Source organism: Alosa pseudoharengus, unplaced genomic scaffold, assembly GCF_046254945.1.
Source record: "Alosa pseudoharengus isolate Yale_2024_CS ecotype anadromous, Long Island Sound unplaced genomic scaffold, YU_APseudo_1.1 YU_APseudo_1.1_scf_5, whole genome shotgun sequence".
In the NCBI taxonomy this organism is placed as follows: Eukaryota; Metazoa; Chordata; class Actinopteri; order Clupeiformes; family Clupeidae; genus Alosa; species Alosa pseudoharengus.
In genome coordinates, this window is record NW_027468837.1 from 23396664 (window position 1) to 23411663 (window position 15000).

Genomic DNA, 15000 nt, shown 5'->3' on the forward strand with positions numbered 1-15000 from the left:
TTGTTGCTATTGTAAAACTCATTGGGACAGGGAGATCCAAGCTTGGCCAACCAGTAGGCCTATCATACTTCTGATAAATATATTCATTGAAAAAAACTCTCTTATCTCATCTCTTCTGAGAGTAAAAAGGATCTCCTAAAAGGGGAGAATTTCCATTACAACAATCAAAAACTGACAAACTCTAAAGAACAAAGGAACTAAAACTAAAGGAACTGAAGTTTATCCAGGTAGAAAACCCTTTTTAAACGCACACTTTGCAAGCATTGTGCCTGTCTACCTGTCTCCCTTTCAGCCTGTACAGTATGCCTGCTCCCACTCCTGCCTCTCATGGAGTCTCCCTGACTACCTGTCTGCCAGCCTCCTCCTGCTTTCTACCTCTCGGTCCAGGGCAGTTCCTGCAGCTTGCACACCTCTAGCACACCATCTGCTGCAGTGTATTTGTGCACACACACACACACACACACACACACAAGCATGCACTTTGCACACCCTAAACTGCTCATGACACAAGGGAGACAGTGAAGCTTTAGGAGACTCAACACACTCCCCCTATGATTGTCAGCCCTGATCCCTCCGAGAAAGCTGCCTGCCTGCCTGGTGTCTGTGGAGAGGCAGGTGATGCTGCATTTCCAGGCACAGCATGCAGATGCTCTGAAGAGCACCAAAAATAAAAACACGAAATGTATTTTCTGACGCAGCACTTATTCGTACGAGGGAGCATATTTTTGTTTGTGCGTGCATGTGTGCGTGTGTGTATCTTGTGTGCGTATTCATTCATTTGTTAATTAATTTGTGTGGCTAGATTGTGCTGGCATGCAGGAATCGGCAACCTTGCGGACTCCCACTGGCAAAACCAGAGTTCACGCAGCTCTAGCTGTTTGGATGCCAGGAGAGTTGGCATGGTGAGGTCATCAGACGTCGCCGGCTTGGCGTGTACCCAGGCCACACACCAAGGCACCACAGATTGCTGACACGGCTCTTGTATCCCATTGCCCCACACACACACACACACACACACACACACACACACACACACACACACACACACACACACACACACACACACACACACACACACATTACAGCACAGAAATGCCTGGGCGTCTATTAGAAATAAAAGGCATATGCTCAGTTTCTGGCTTTCAGTGTCTGTAAGTGTTTTCCCACTTTAATTCACTTCTCAAAGAGAATACTGTGCTTTGTTATTGTCTACCCATAACAAAAGGAGAAGTTATGGGGAATTCCTCGCTCCAGTTCATTCATCATTTAGAGTGTATAATGTTTCCTCTCATTCTCCATAACGGAACACCTGCACACTTTAGAGGTGACGTCTTCAGAGCTGCGGGGTGGGGCTTTTGATGAAGTCACAATGGCTGCCTTGGAAAAGGAGCAGAACTTCAATGCAGCATGCTGCACAGTAATACAATCCCCAAATAACGGTAACGTGCGGTTTTATTTTCGTGCACCCACCACCCCCATCCCCACCCCCAGTCCCCAATCCACAGTTAGGCGTGGAATGATGCTACCCGAACACTAGGCTGTCTGTGAGTGTGAGTAGCCTGGGTGTTCCCATGTTGCCTTGCGCGCGATTTGATTCATGCTGCTAAGGCAGCCTGGAGACCATGGAGCAAATTTTCGCCTGAGATAGGGGACCAATCACAGAACAAGGGGGAAAGCAAGACAATGATGAGCTATGCACAGAAGCATTTGATAGACATCCGTGGCACCCAATAAACGGATCTGGGCGTTTTTTTCACATACGAGAAAATTAACGTTTGGTTCCCAGACCACGTCTCATTGAGAAGTGGTGGCGCTAGCCAGGCTAGAGTGTGAGTGGTCTGGTGGAGATTGCAGCTGGAGAGGAAGCGAGCGATTACTCGGGATTGCATTCCTTGAGCGCCGGCCAGCGCTGAGTGCTGCGGAGGCGCGGGCATCCGGAGGCGAGCAACCTTTTGGCCTGTCTGAAAAGCAAACACCAGCGAGCAGTGACTCCAGGCGCTCGCGGCTCGCCTACTCCCTCCCGAGGACCTGCCCTATCTCGCCGCCAATCTCACAGATATGATGGGGGACTCTAAACAAACTCACACACTAATCTTTCCGTCAGTCAGTTTTTCCTGGGACGTTTGTGTGTGTGTGTGTGTGTGTGTGTGTGTGTGTGTGTGTGTGTGTGTGTGTGTGTGTGTGTGTGTGTGTGTGTGTGTGTGTGTGTGTGTGTGTGTGTGTGTGTGTGTGTGTGTGTGTGTGTGTGTGTCACTGTGTATGCATCTATTGGGTCCACAGATGTGTGTTTGTGAGAGTGTGTGTGTGATACCTGTGGACCCAATAGATGCATACACAGTAAGCGAGTTTTAGTGAGTACCCATGGATGTGTGAATGTCTCCTCTGTGTGTGTGTGTGAGAGAGAGAGACATGCTGACACAGTGGTTCTGTAGGCCCCTGACCCATATCTCCCAAGAGTCCTTGCTTGGTGGCAGCAGGGTCACTGTGAGCGTGAACAAAAGCGACAGAATGAGGGAGAGAGCAAGTGTGGGGGCCAAAGCCAGCTCTCGTTGTCTCTGCAGACTTCACCTCATCAGGAGGTAATCTGCTGACGGGGCTCTCGGCCACTGCCGGACCGTACACCCCCACCCCTCCCCAATCGCTCCAGCCATATCAGACTGGCGATAGAGTATCTCCCCCCGTGGAGCTAAAGTGCTTTTACAGGCCCTAACCCCGGACAAACTTTTAATGGAAGGGAAGTAGACAGGCTTGGGTCCAGCACTTTTTCGCTGATCAATCGCACCTAAAGTACATAGTGTTTGTGTGTGTCGGCAGAGTGGTAGAGCGTTGAATTTGAGAGGAGTCTTGTGAGCGTCGATCTGCCACCTTGTTGCTTTGTGAACTGAACTCCCCGTGTAATGATTTATTTATGTCTATTGATGCATTTCCCACCAACCAGAATAGCCGTGCTGTGTTCAGATTAAAAGAACTCCGATGCAGAAAACGACAGCCCCTCACTGGGTACATTGTTTCCCTCTGACTTCTCTCTTTTCCTCTCTCGTTCTCATTCCTTGTAACGCCTCGGAGAGAGCCTTTGACTTCCCAGCAGTGCCCCTCGAAACGTTAAAGAGAGGGGAAAAAAGCCTAAAAAAAAACCCTCAATCTGCCACAAACAACAAGTAAAAAAAACAGAACTGCCTCAGTGATGTTGAGAGACGTGGCGCTGCCAAATGTGTTTTGAAAGAGGAGTGAGTCATCGCCTGCACTGCCTCTTTTATATGCTTCAGAGGCTGTGTTGTATCTCTCGGTGGTTCACCCGCGCCTTTGAATCACTGAGAGGAGGAATACATGGATGGATGGATGGATGGATTGCTGGGTTGTTGAACTGATGGATGGATGGATGACTGGTTGCTGATGACCTGACTTGCTGCAGACTCCTTTAAGTCTGATTTACCTCATGCTGTAAAGAGAGACAGAGAAGTCTTGCTCAGAGTGAGGACGTCTACTCTGTTGTCCAGGTCTACTCCCCTACCAGCATCCTCCACCCATACCCCAACCCCCCTCATCTCTCACCCCAAAATCCAATCCAGCACCGTGTGACAGACTTACGGCACCCGTCCAGACAAGGTTATGCCAGAATGTCCTTGGTTGAAAAGAACACCTCTCTGAGTCTGGTAGATTTATGTGGCGTTTGTGCAGCCATGCGGCAGTTTATGGGGAATGAATTGTACCCTCCTCATTCCCCCCGGAAGCCTCGCTCTCCTCTAACATGAGGTAGTTGGATGAATGTTTCAGTTTAGCCTCCCAGGGCTGCGGTTCCCACGTCATGCTGACGTCTGCGCACGTTTGACTCCGTGTTTGGAGGCAGAAATGAAAGAAGACAATCCATGAAAGGAGTAAGTGTGTTTATGCATGGACAAAGTGGGAATCAAATGAATCTTCAAATGAAGACTGATAAGATATGATGCAACTGTGTGGGTGTGTGTGGTGTGTGTGTGTGTGCATGCACACTTATGACTCTGTTGACTCACTCACACCACCAGTTGTTGAGAGGCTGTGCCTCATCGGTGATGGTTGGGGGCTTCTGAACCTTGTCAGCTCTTGCGCAAGCTTCTCTCTCTCTCTCTCTCTCTCCCTCTCTCTCTCTCTCTTTCGCTCTCTCTCTCTCTCTCTCTCTCTCTCTCTCTCTCCAATTTCACCACATCACAGGGGCAATTGAAAGTCCCGGTGCCTGCTGAGGCAATGTGCAGGGCCTCATTCACAGTCCTCTTGTTTGTTCTCACCATCTTACTGTGCCCTGTGGCTCCCTCTCTATTCATTCAATAGGCGTTAGTGGCATGACCATTCAAATAGAAACAGTGTTGCCAGTACATATAGTAGGATAGAAATACAGAAAATGACATTGAATCAAATAACAGTATGTGACACACACAAACACACACACACTGAAGTGTGTCACTACTTTCTCTGACTGGCTGCCATGAGCAGTGGTGATGGGCACTGGTGGTGAGCTGAAATGAGTTTCAGATGTAGGAGGGACCCCGTCTGTGGGTGACCTTCCTTCCCTCCGTCTGTTCACAGTCCCGGGGGAAATGGCATGACCGACAGCGCTAGTCTGGACGATGGACAAGGCCTCTGTGGGTGCGTTTGAGTGTGAGCGTGAGAGCGACAGAGACTCTGTTCTTAAGGTGGATTTGGTTTGTGTTGAAGCTTTTGTCTATCTTCAGCTCGTTCAGCTGAGCACAAAAGGCACAGAAAAGCTTTGTGAGTGTGTGTCTGTGTTACAGGTGCCTGCAGTGTGTGTGTGTGTGTGTTTGCACATGTAGTTTCTCAGTGCATGTCTCAGTGAGTGGGTGGGTGTTTTTAATACGGGTTTGAGGGTATGTACAGGTAGTTGTGGGAGGTTTGTTGTGTCTGCGCACTCTGCTCCATCATGCTGCATCACTGAGTATCTTATCTCAAGTGCTCTCTCTCTCTCTCTCTCTCTATCCTCACACTCCCTCGTTCCCTCTCCTCCATCTGTGTTGGTGGGGAAAAAAGGTCAGGCTAGATAAAAGGCTCATTAAAAATGAATGCTGTATAATGATCTAATAACTGTTAGCCCAGAGAAATGCCTGCTGCTTCTGCTGCCGCTGCTACTCTGTGTGTGTGTGTGAGAGTGAGAGAGAGAGAGTGAGAGAGAGAGAGAGAGAGAGAGAGAGAGTGTGTGTGTTTGAGAGAGAGAGTTTGTGTGTGTGTGTGTGTGTGAGAGAGAGAGAGAAAAGAGGGAGAGAGAGAGAGTGTGTCTTTGGAGCAGCTGCTAAGATCATACCCAGATCTGAAGCTGTGTGTTTGATACCACAGGAGGTGTGTGTGTGTGTGTGTGTGTGTGTGTGTGTGTGTGTGTGTGTGTGTGTGTGTGTGTGTGTGTGTGTGTGTGTGTGTGTGTGTGTGTGTGGAATACAGGCGAGGGAAGAGCCTGCAGTGTTACACTGTCAGCAGGAGTTTGCTGTTAGTTGAACTTTGTGTCTGTGAGAGGTCCTCTCCCGGGTCCTCTTTGTGTGTCTGGCTTGTTCTCCGCTTCTGCTGAAGTTCTTCTCATGGTTTCAGTGTCTGCCGTCATTATTTATGAGTCCATGTCTCTTCCTCCCCTCCTCACTGCCCATCCTCCCCTCCTCTGGCTTCCATGGCCAATGGCCATCCCATGGGTCATCTTGTTGTGTCTAGCTTGTTGTCTCTGCGTATAGTTTTCTTCTCTATCCTCCTTCTCTTTAGCTCCTCTCCCCTTTCTCTCATTCTCTCTCCCTCTATCCATTCTCCCGTCCCTCTCTACCTCCCCTCCTCTCATCCCCCTCTTCTCTTCTCTCTCTCTCTCTCCTCCTCTCGTTTCCGTCTAGCCTGAGCTGACCAGTAAGGATCTGGCGTGCTAGCGTTAGCGGTAGCAGTAGGAGGGCCGCTGAGGTAGCAGCAGCTCCTCGCTCAGGGACAAATTAAAGCTCTTGATCCTGCTGCTCTCGTATCATTAAAATGTATGACCACGCTCCCCCTGAGTAATGGGCAAGAGTTTTCTCTGCTCCGTGCCCTTGGTGGAGGAAGGTGTGTGTGTGTGTGTGTGTGTGTCTCTCTGTGTGTGTGTCTGTGTGTGTGTGTCTGTGTGTCTGTCTGTCTGTGTATGGTTGTCTGTGTGTTTGTGTGTCACTGTCTGTGCATACATGGAGCGTGTGGCTCTTCCCACGTCTGTCTGTATGATTGTATGTTTTCTATGTGAATACTTTTGCTGACCGTGTGTATGTGTGTGTGTGTGTGTGTGTATGTATGTGTGTGTGTGTGTGTGTGTTTCCCTGTGTTCCTGTATGTGTTGTGTACTTTTGAAAAATGAAGCACCCTCAGCAGTTGCGAGTACATGGTCTTTCAGTCTTGATGAAGGACACCGTTTAGCCTCTCGAGAGTGAGAGTGACACAACAGAAACGGCTGCTGCACGACAGAAACGGAACCATCACTTTGTGTGACTTCCCTCTAAAGATTCACAGCTTTAGCCTGAAACCACGTTGAGCCACCTTCTTTGGGATCCGCATCACCTTGGACCAGCTTAACACAGGGGAGGAAAAAGTCAAATGCATTCAAATTATTATTATTATTTATTTGATATTTTATTTATTATTAAATATTTTATGTCAAATTCTCTCAACTGTGGAAGGCCATTGATTCACACAGCGGCTGTATCTGCTGTTGTCTGTGACTGGGAGAGGTTCTGGAACCCATATTTGTTCTATCTGACTAATAGACAGATAATGTCTTAGGGAGTGATTATGAATTAGTGTTATGGGACTGATCATAGTTTTGGCAAATGACCACATTGTCAGCCACACCCAACTGAGGAGGAATGTATTCCATCTTGTTAGAAATGGACTTCCCTGGAAGTCTACGTTGTCTAGTTTATCAACAGCTTTAGGCAAAATATGTCCAACATTGCACGTACAGGCTCTCAAAGTCAAACGCAATGAGTTCTTTTGGCAGTGATGATGAGTAATAATTCATTGCAACAGGCTTGTTCAGACAGCGTCCATCAGTAGTGGTCGTCTGTAGGCCATCTTCTGAGTGGTCTTCTGCCGTAGTGTGTGATGGGACAACACTCTCAAGGTTTGCATTTTTCACCAGTCCTCCCTGAGGTTCAAGGTAAATCTTCTTCTTTTGAGACATGGGAGGGGCGTAATGTCACACTTTTGGGGACATTACCCTGCTGTCATGCTTGAATGAAAAATAGAGAGAAGAGAGAGATGAATATACACGCACTCAGAGATATACCCATCCACGCTTACACGTATTCGTACACACACACACACACACACACACACATCTTATACACGTCTGTACTTATACTTCTATCACATATGAAACATGTGGTCAATGTGCCTGATCTCTTGCTCAGTGGGCCATGATTGGAGAAAGACCTGCAGTGCCCTTCTTCGATTCCAGCATGTCTACTATTGCTCAGTGTGATTCGCCAGTCAAGGAGAGTCGCAGTCGGTCATCCCTGCTGTCCAGGCGTCTTCATCCCTCACTCATTTGATGCGTTCAGTCAGTCTCTGCGTTCCCCTGGGTTGAGCTGAAGCTGCTCGGAGCAGGCTGGGGGGGATTACAGAGTGTCCGGCAAAGGAGGGCGAGGAGGAAGGGGATGAGGGCGCTGTCTGGTGGACACTGGGACAGGCGGGTTGTCCTGATTCTGCTGTAGGGCTTTGTGTGTGTGTGTGTGTGTGTGTGTGTGTGTGTTTGTGTGTTTGTGTGTGTGTGCGCGTGTGCGCGTGCGTGCGTGTGTGTGGTGTTCCTTGGTAGCCCTTCTCCTGTCCTGATTCTGCCAGTAGCTACTGTTGTGCTGAAGAGGCCTAGTTTAAGCGACAGGCCGTCTCCAGAGACCAGATTCCATGAGCGCATATCTTTTTATTATGTCTCTCCTCCCTCTTTTTATGAATGTACATAGCTGCACCACCTTTTCTCGCTTTCCTTCTTTCATTTCTTTCTCTCTCTTTGTCCCTTGTTCTTGTTGTCCTCATGTCCCTTTCTCCATGCATGTACTGAATAGCAGCAGCACCGTCTTATCTCAACTCCATTCAATTTAATAAGCTTTCTCTCTCTTGCCTTTTTCCCCTCTCACCTCTCGCTCGGTCTTGCTCTTTTCACCCTCAATGGTTCTCTGTTCTTCTGTTTTTTTGTTTTTTCCCCTTTTTTGTTTCTCTCTCAATCCTTTCTTCATTCACATTTTTTCCTTTCAACTTCTGTCCTTCCTTGCCTCCTATTTTCTCTCTCTCTCTCTCTCTCTCTCTCTCTCTCTTTCCCTACTCCCATCTTATGTTGTCTGTTGCCCAGTTTCACATGACTCTGGCATCATCGGGCAGTCAGGGGCCGAGGATGATGCCATTGCCTCCACACACACACACACAAACACACACACACACACACACACACACACACACTTGTCATGTTAAATAAGTCATATCCGTGTTTTAGCCCACAGTGCTGACTGAGCGATGCAGAGCCCAGAACATCCTTCAGTTGAACTTGAGATTTCCGCTTCTCCCAAAAGATCGGAGATGAAGGAAAGCACACGTGCACACGCATACACATTTCCTCTCAGACTCTTACACAGGCACACACGCATACACACACACTTTGGCACACCCCTCGACTCTTTCCTGGCTTGGTTGGCAGTGAATCCCAGATTAGTTTGATGTGTGCAGCCTTGAGGTGATTGGCGGGGCGCTGTATGGGTGGACTTGATGTCTGTCTGTCTGTCTGCCTTTGTGTTCTTCAGGATGTTATGGCAAAAGTTTCCATAGTATTTTAAATATAAATATACTGCTAAATGCAAATGCTGATTGTTAATATGTGTGTGTGTGTGTGTGTTTGTCTCTTGCAGAGGGAGATGAAGGAACAGCTGGTGACGCTGCAGGAGAGTGAGAAGGGGCACACTGAGGCTCTACAGCTGCTACAGAGACAGCTCACAGAGACCAAGGTAACGGCACCACCTCCACACTCACACCACACCACACCGCACCACACCACTTACACCACACCACACCGCACCACACCGCTTACACCACACCGCTTACACCACATCACAGCCCTCGCCTTGCAGCACCGCGCAGCACACCACACCACACCACACCACACGCAACGCACCAAAGTAACGCTTAGCATCCCATCACACACACAACACCTCACACTCACCTCCACTACCACAACACACACACTCAAGAACAACAACTTAAGAACAACAACACAAAACACACACACGCAAACACACAACACAAACTCGACTGAGACCAGAAAAGACGCATACCAATTTCACTTCTACTTCTCAGAAAGAGAAAGGTTTTAAGTGCTCTGAACCGAGGTTCAATAGGGTTTGACAAATGTGTTTTTTTGTAGGGAACACACAAGTTCCAAAAAAAATCCAAGTCTCTTTTCTGACACAACAAATATAAAAACATTTACTTTGATGGCAGTTTCATAATGGAAGGGTCTGGCGGACACTGCCGCTGTGTTGAGGCTGTGCTGCTACATGGGGGTTGCTACTTGGCTCACTATTGACATATCAAAACAAATGCTAGGTTTCTAAAGGCTTCTTTCATTGTGCTAGGATAGTGCTAGATGGATGTTTTCTTATTATCTTTACACTACTCCCCAACCCTGAGCATTCCATTCACTTACCACCACCAAGACCACGATGCCTGTATAGACCGTACCTCACAGCCACCTGGCATCCCGTCACCCTATCTACGTCTACCCATCAGCAGTGCCACCCCATGCCCCATCTGCCAGCACACAAGCAGCAAGCCTCCTCCATCAGCTCTCCATCTCAGCAGCTACCCGTTCCTTATCCCGTCCTGTCCAGTCCGGTCCTGTCCCATCCCACAGGCCACCAGCTGATCTCCCACAATCCCTGGGGCTCTGGCTGCCTCTCACCCAATTAGCGTTGTAGCCATGTCTGCTTAGGCAGGCCAATGGGATTCAGTTAACAGAGCAGGGCCCTGGCAGGAGAGGCAGGTGAGACACACTGCTGAGCAGTCAACCAGCAGTCACACTTGTTCACAGCAGGGCTCTCTCTTTCTCTCTCTCTTTCTCTCTATCTCTCTCTCTCTCTCTCTGGCACTCTGCTTGGGTGCGATTGATGGTGAAAATTCCGACAAGCAAATTGGTTTATCGAGCAGTGCTTTAATCTTGACGCCTTGTTTTAATCAGCACGGAGACGCTCAAGTCAATATCTCACCCCCCAACCCCTCCCTTTGCTCTCTATCTCTCTCTTCCCCCTTCTCTGCTCCCTCTCTTCCTCTTCCCCTTTCCCTGCACTCTCCTTCTGCCCTTTTCTCTTTTCTCTTCCACTCCTCCTCTTCTGCTCTCCTCCCCCTCCCTCGTCATCCTCACTCCTATCTGCTCTGTTGGCGTCTGTAAGTAATATGGTAGACCAGCCCTTCTGACACAACAGAGTGTTCACAGTCTGTTCTGTTTGTCATCTGGGGTTTCTTTCTCCAGCCCATGTTTATCCACACAGGCGCAACACTGGCCAATTGCCCCTGGTATTGTACACACATGCAGCCTGACACACACGCATAATCACACTTTATTTCTCTTGATTTAATGTAATATTTCTTTTAGTGGTCTTTAGTTTGTTTGTCTTTTAAGGTCTAGCCTTGCTGTTTTCATCACAGGTTTCTTCAGTTCTTTCTTGGAACATTTGCACTCTCCTGGTCGCATCCCAGTTTAACCACACCTAACTGATGTCCACTCTGTGATCAACACCCATTGCTGTAGAATTCCCAGCGCAGTAGAATCTCTTGCTTTTTTGCAAGAGTTACAGTATGGTGTTGATACATTCAGTTTGCAATGTTTAGTATGTCCAGTTTCTGCCAGGTCAAACAACAAGTTGTAAGAAGTAATATAGGCAGCCCTCCACGCAGAGTGGATCTACGAGTGCGTAATGTAAATAAATCCATATGCATGCTCTGACTGGCAGTGCAAAACGGCATCAGAATAAGCAATGATATCCCAATTGATTTCTCAACTGGAGTCTCTGTTATCCACAGAAAATGGAGGCTGGGAAAAATCCACAGTAAATGGAGGGAAACACTGATAGATAGAAATTAATTTGCCTAAAGAGTCAAATACATTTGGTCTAAAAGATCCTGTTTTCGGACAGCACCTGGGCTCAGACAGTGTATAGACTGGGCCATATCATGTACTTGAATGTATGCAACAGACCATTTTATTGCCTCGTCTAGTCTAGTCTAATCTAAATCTAAGTCTTTAGCTTTTTCATCCAAAGTTACTTCAAGTCCAAAATGGTGCTCCCACAGAATAGTGTCATGACCATAAGAAGTGTTACCCGTTCCTACAGCATCCTACCAGCAACAGGAACACTTTATGTTGTATTTTATTTGATCTAAACAATCATCACATTGCACTTATTTTGAACTTTGTAATAGACACATACACACACGCAGGTTCATGATGCTGAGAGATTCTGATCCACTCACATTAACTGGGCTGTGAGCTGTCTGTAGCCTCTTTTAGAAGATGGTGTGGGGCATTAAGTGGGCAAGAGTTCATCCATTTTCCCTGGTGACTGCTTCTGCTCCCCCGCCTCTTGTGTGGTTGCTTGGACCTGTTATAGCGGCCTTATCAGCCAAATCCTTTCTCATTAGCTCCGTCCACCTGCTTCGTGCTGCCAGTCATCGTCTCCTCTTCCTCCTCCTCCTCCTTCTCCTCCTCCTCTCATCTCACAGTGGACCATTTCAACTGCATCGATTTTTCCCACCATCGCTTGCCTAGAATGCTAACAAGACCTTATTTATTTGATTTGATTTATTTATTTCATTTCGTAAGGTAAATTGGTTTACATACTCTCAGGCGGATTTTGGATGCTGCTGTTTTCCGCCGTTTGCGAAATTTGTTTGTGTTGCGGTGTCGAGTGCTTGGTGGTTTGACAAAGCCCTGTCACACCAAGCAGTAAACTGTTCACTGCGTGCTCTGCCTATGAATAAACATTATTATGAAGCTGACTCCTGGGCTCTGTTAACTCGGCCCGTTGATGAGCAAGCTGTTTGTCTCTGCCTGTTCTCTCACATAGAGAACTCAGACAATCTCCAAACACAAGCAACGTATTAACAGCAAGACCACGGATTCAATTTATGGGGAAAAACATATAGATGAAACACTTAATCTCATCTTTATGATTTTATGAATTAAAGATTCTGCTAAATGAGAAATTGTGTGCACGTACGTACAGTTTATAAACTTAGTAATATTTCCAAACATATCCATATGTATAATTATGCCATATACAGTGCATATAAATATTCACAGTACACAGCTGTACTATCATGCAAACGAGCAAATGAGATTAGTTGCAGCTTACTAGCTGGCAGCTGCCATTTAATTTTGAAATGCATTCATGCTCACATCACTTTATTAGAGCCATAGAGTTGTCCCCTAGAGAGGGCAGGATGCCCTCTGTGCCTCCCAGCTGCCCTCATCCTCATGCTCATCTTATTCCGTAACCAAGGCAGAAGAACATGCAACACAGAACAACACACACACACATTGACAGTGTTACCACAGAGCTTTCTACTCTGCTGGTCTGTCATGAAGCTCTGTGAGGCAGGCGACCCAGCGTGGCATGTCCCTTCTGTGTGCTGCCCAGACGTGTCTCCTGTCTGACGGGCCCGGCCCTCACAGGCAGATGGGCTTGGGCTCTGGCCAGACACCCCAGGGACCTGGCTGTTTACAGCACAGTCGGCTGGAGGTGACACTTGGCTTTCTAAGTATCAGCATCCCCTGTGCTCTTTCAAAATGCCCAGTCCTCCCTTACATTCTCATTAGATGTGGGCCCTCGAGTGTCTCTCTAGCATCACCCCAAGCTCCCCATCATACACATACACACACACACACACTTTCTCACTCTCTATCACATTCTCACATTCACACTCACATACATGGATAAGCACAGCACACACACACATTTTGGACATAGACACAGTCGAGACACACACACACCCCATGTTAGGCATGACCAGGTGTGCCTGCCCAGTGGCAGTAATCCATATCCCCTGTTTTGTGGACGTTAAACTCATGTGAATAGCATTGGATTTTTCCCAGCGGCAAGCTAATCAAATTTTCCTTTCCTCCCATTCCCAGATTTCTCTCTCCTTTTTTTTGCATCTCTCAAATGGTAGGCCTGGAATGTTTAGAAGTATGGAGGTGCACCTCCCCCATTTCAATTCCATTCCTTGCCAACCCATCCCATCCCCACACACCTTCCCCATTTTGAAAAATAAAAATACTTTTCTTGTGGCCCATCGATTGGTTGAGATGAAAGGGCCAACGTTAGTGGTGTGATGCGTCTCCCCTGATGGGAAGACTTGTGCCGCCTCCTCTGGGAGGCTCTGAGGTGTGAGGAGTGAAGGATGAATCACAGCAAGAGTCTGAAGACATGCCATTCGATTGAGTAGTGTGGACATCTTGAATTTCCCCCTTGGGCAGGGCTCGGCAACCCGCAGCTCCGGAGCCGCATGCGGCTCTTTAATCCCTCTGATGCGGCTCAGCTTTTGGAAATAATTAATGAGTATTTAATTAAAATGTATTTTATTTTAGTTCGTTCATTTTCAAAATGTAATATTGCAGGTCTATCTGAGTAATCTATATAACTTTCCACCTCACTTGACTCCGTAACCGTAGCCTGCACAATATTGTTACATTCGCGGTTCGTTAATGTCAATATCAAACAAAATCACAGATTTCCCTCCATTTCAGTCAACGAGAACACTTTAATTGTTATTGTTGATGTGTGCACTTGCTTTAGGCTAGATAAGGAAAATGTCAAAGGAAACATCAGCAACCACAGCTTGTGAGCGCAAACTCAAGCGGGCTGAAATGGGAAAGTTTCCATCTGAAGACTGATTCTGAAAACGCGAAATGAACTGCCCGTTATATATCGCACACTGCAACGAGTTAGTATTGCTGTGTTAACCCTATTCTACTTGCATGTGAGAAATCTTTCTCACATATGAAAAATATAAAGACAAACCTGCGGTCACGTTTAAGGGCTGCGCAAAACTGTCACATCCAAAACGCCAACACAATGCCATGGTAGGCTATTTAGTTGCCGTTATGGATATATGACAGTTTTGCGTGGAGTTGCCCTTAAATGATGTCAGTCTCAATTGTTGCATGAAACTTCACCTCACTGAATATGAGCCAGCCAGACTCCAAGGCCATCACCAAATCTAACCTCTGGTAGGCCTAATGTTCAATTTCGCCAATGACATGTCAACGAAAATGAATTGTTGTGTTGTTAACTATGATGTTACTTTACATACCAAAGGACACTGGGAAAATAGGGGGTGCCTACATGGGAAGCCTAAGGCCTATACTTCTGTCATTCCACTTTACATTTCAAGTTACTTGCACATTACTTTTAAAACTAGTAGAAAATGTAGGTCTATTAAAAATCCTCTGTTGAATGAAAGTAACTGTACGTTAAATATCCAAACTTTTTCTTGTAACCGTCTTTATGTGGCTCTTCTGAGATTAAAAAAATAAATTTGGTAAAAGTGGCTCTCCAGGCAAAGCCCTTGGGGATCAATAAAGTATCTATCTATCTCTCTAACTATCTCTCTATCTCTCTATCTGTTTATCTACAGCATCTATCTATCTATCTATCTAACATATGCAGGCATTCTACCAGGGACAGAATGTACCTACTTTACTGGGTACATCAGGGACTCTTATTTGATGAGCTCTTATGTCTGGAATTTGTTAACAGTCAGAATCGAACATCATGTCATGAGTACCCTCATCAGGACCAAATTATTTAGTTCGCCGCTTCTTCCTGGTTTCACACAGAACAAAGTGTACACACTGAATCGGAGCTGCAGTTATTTTCCATTTCGTATTACATTTTCAGTGATGCATGCCAATTTGTCATGTAAACAATATTCTAAGTGTTGATATGCAGTGGTGGAAATAATGTGACCTCAGAAGCCCTG

The 15000-nt window shown here is 46.8% G+C and overlaps 1 protein-coding gene across 2 annotated transcripts in view; it reads left to right on the forward strand.

Annotated features, from left to right (window-relative positions):
- The window catches only part of trim62.1 (tripartite motif containing 62, tandem duplicate 1), a 57486-nt gene that overhangs the window by 24588 nt on the left and 17898 nt on the right, over positions 1–15000 (forward strand). For both annotated transcript variants that reach the window (XM_076267632.1, XM_076267633.1), the window contains one exon: positions 8874–8969. In XM_076267632.1, the coding sequence (XP_076123747.1) occupies positions 8874–8969 (96 nt within the window). The remainder of the gene's footprint in view (positions 1–8873; positions 8970–15000) is intronic.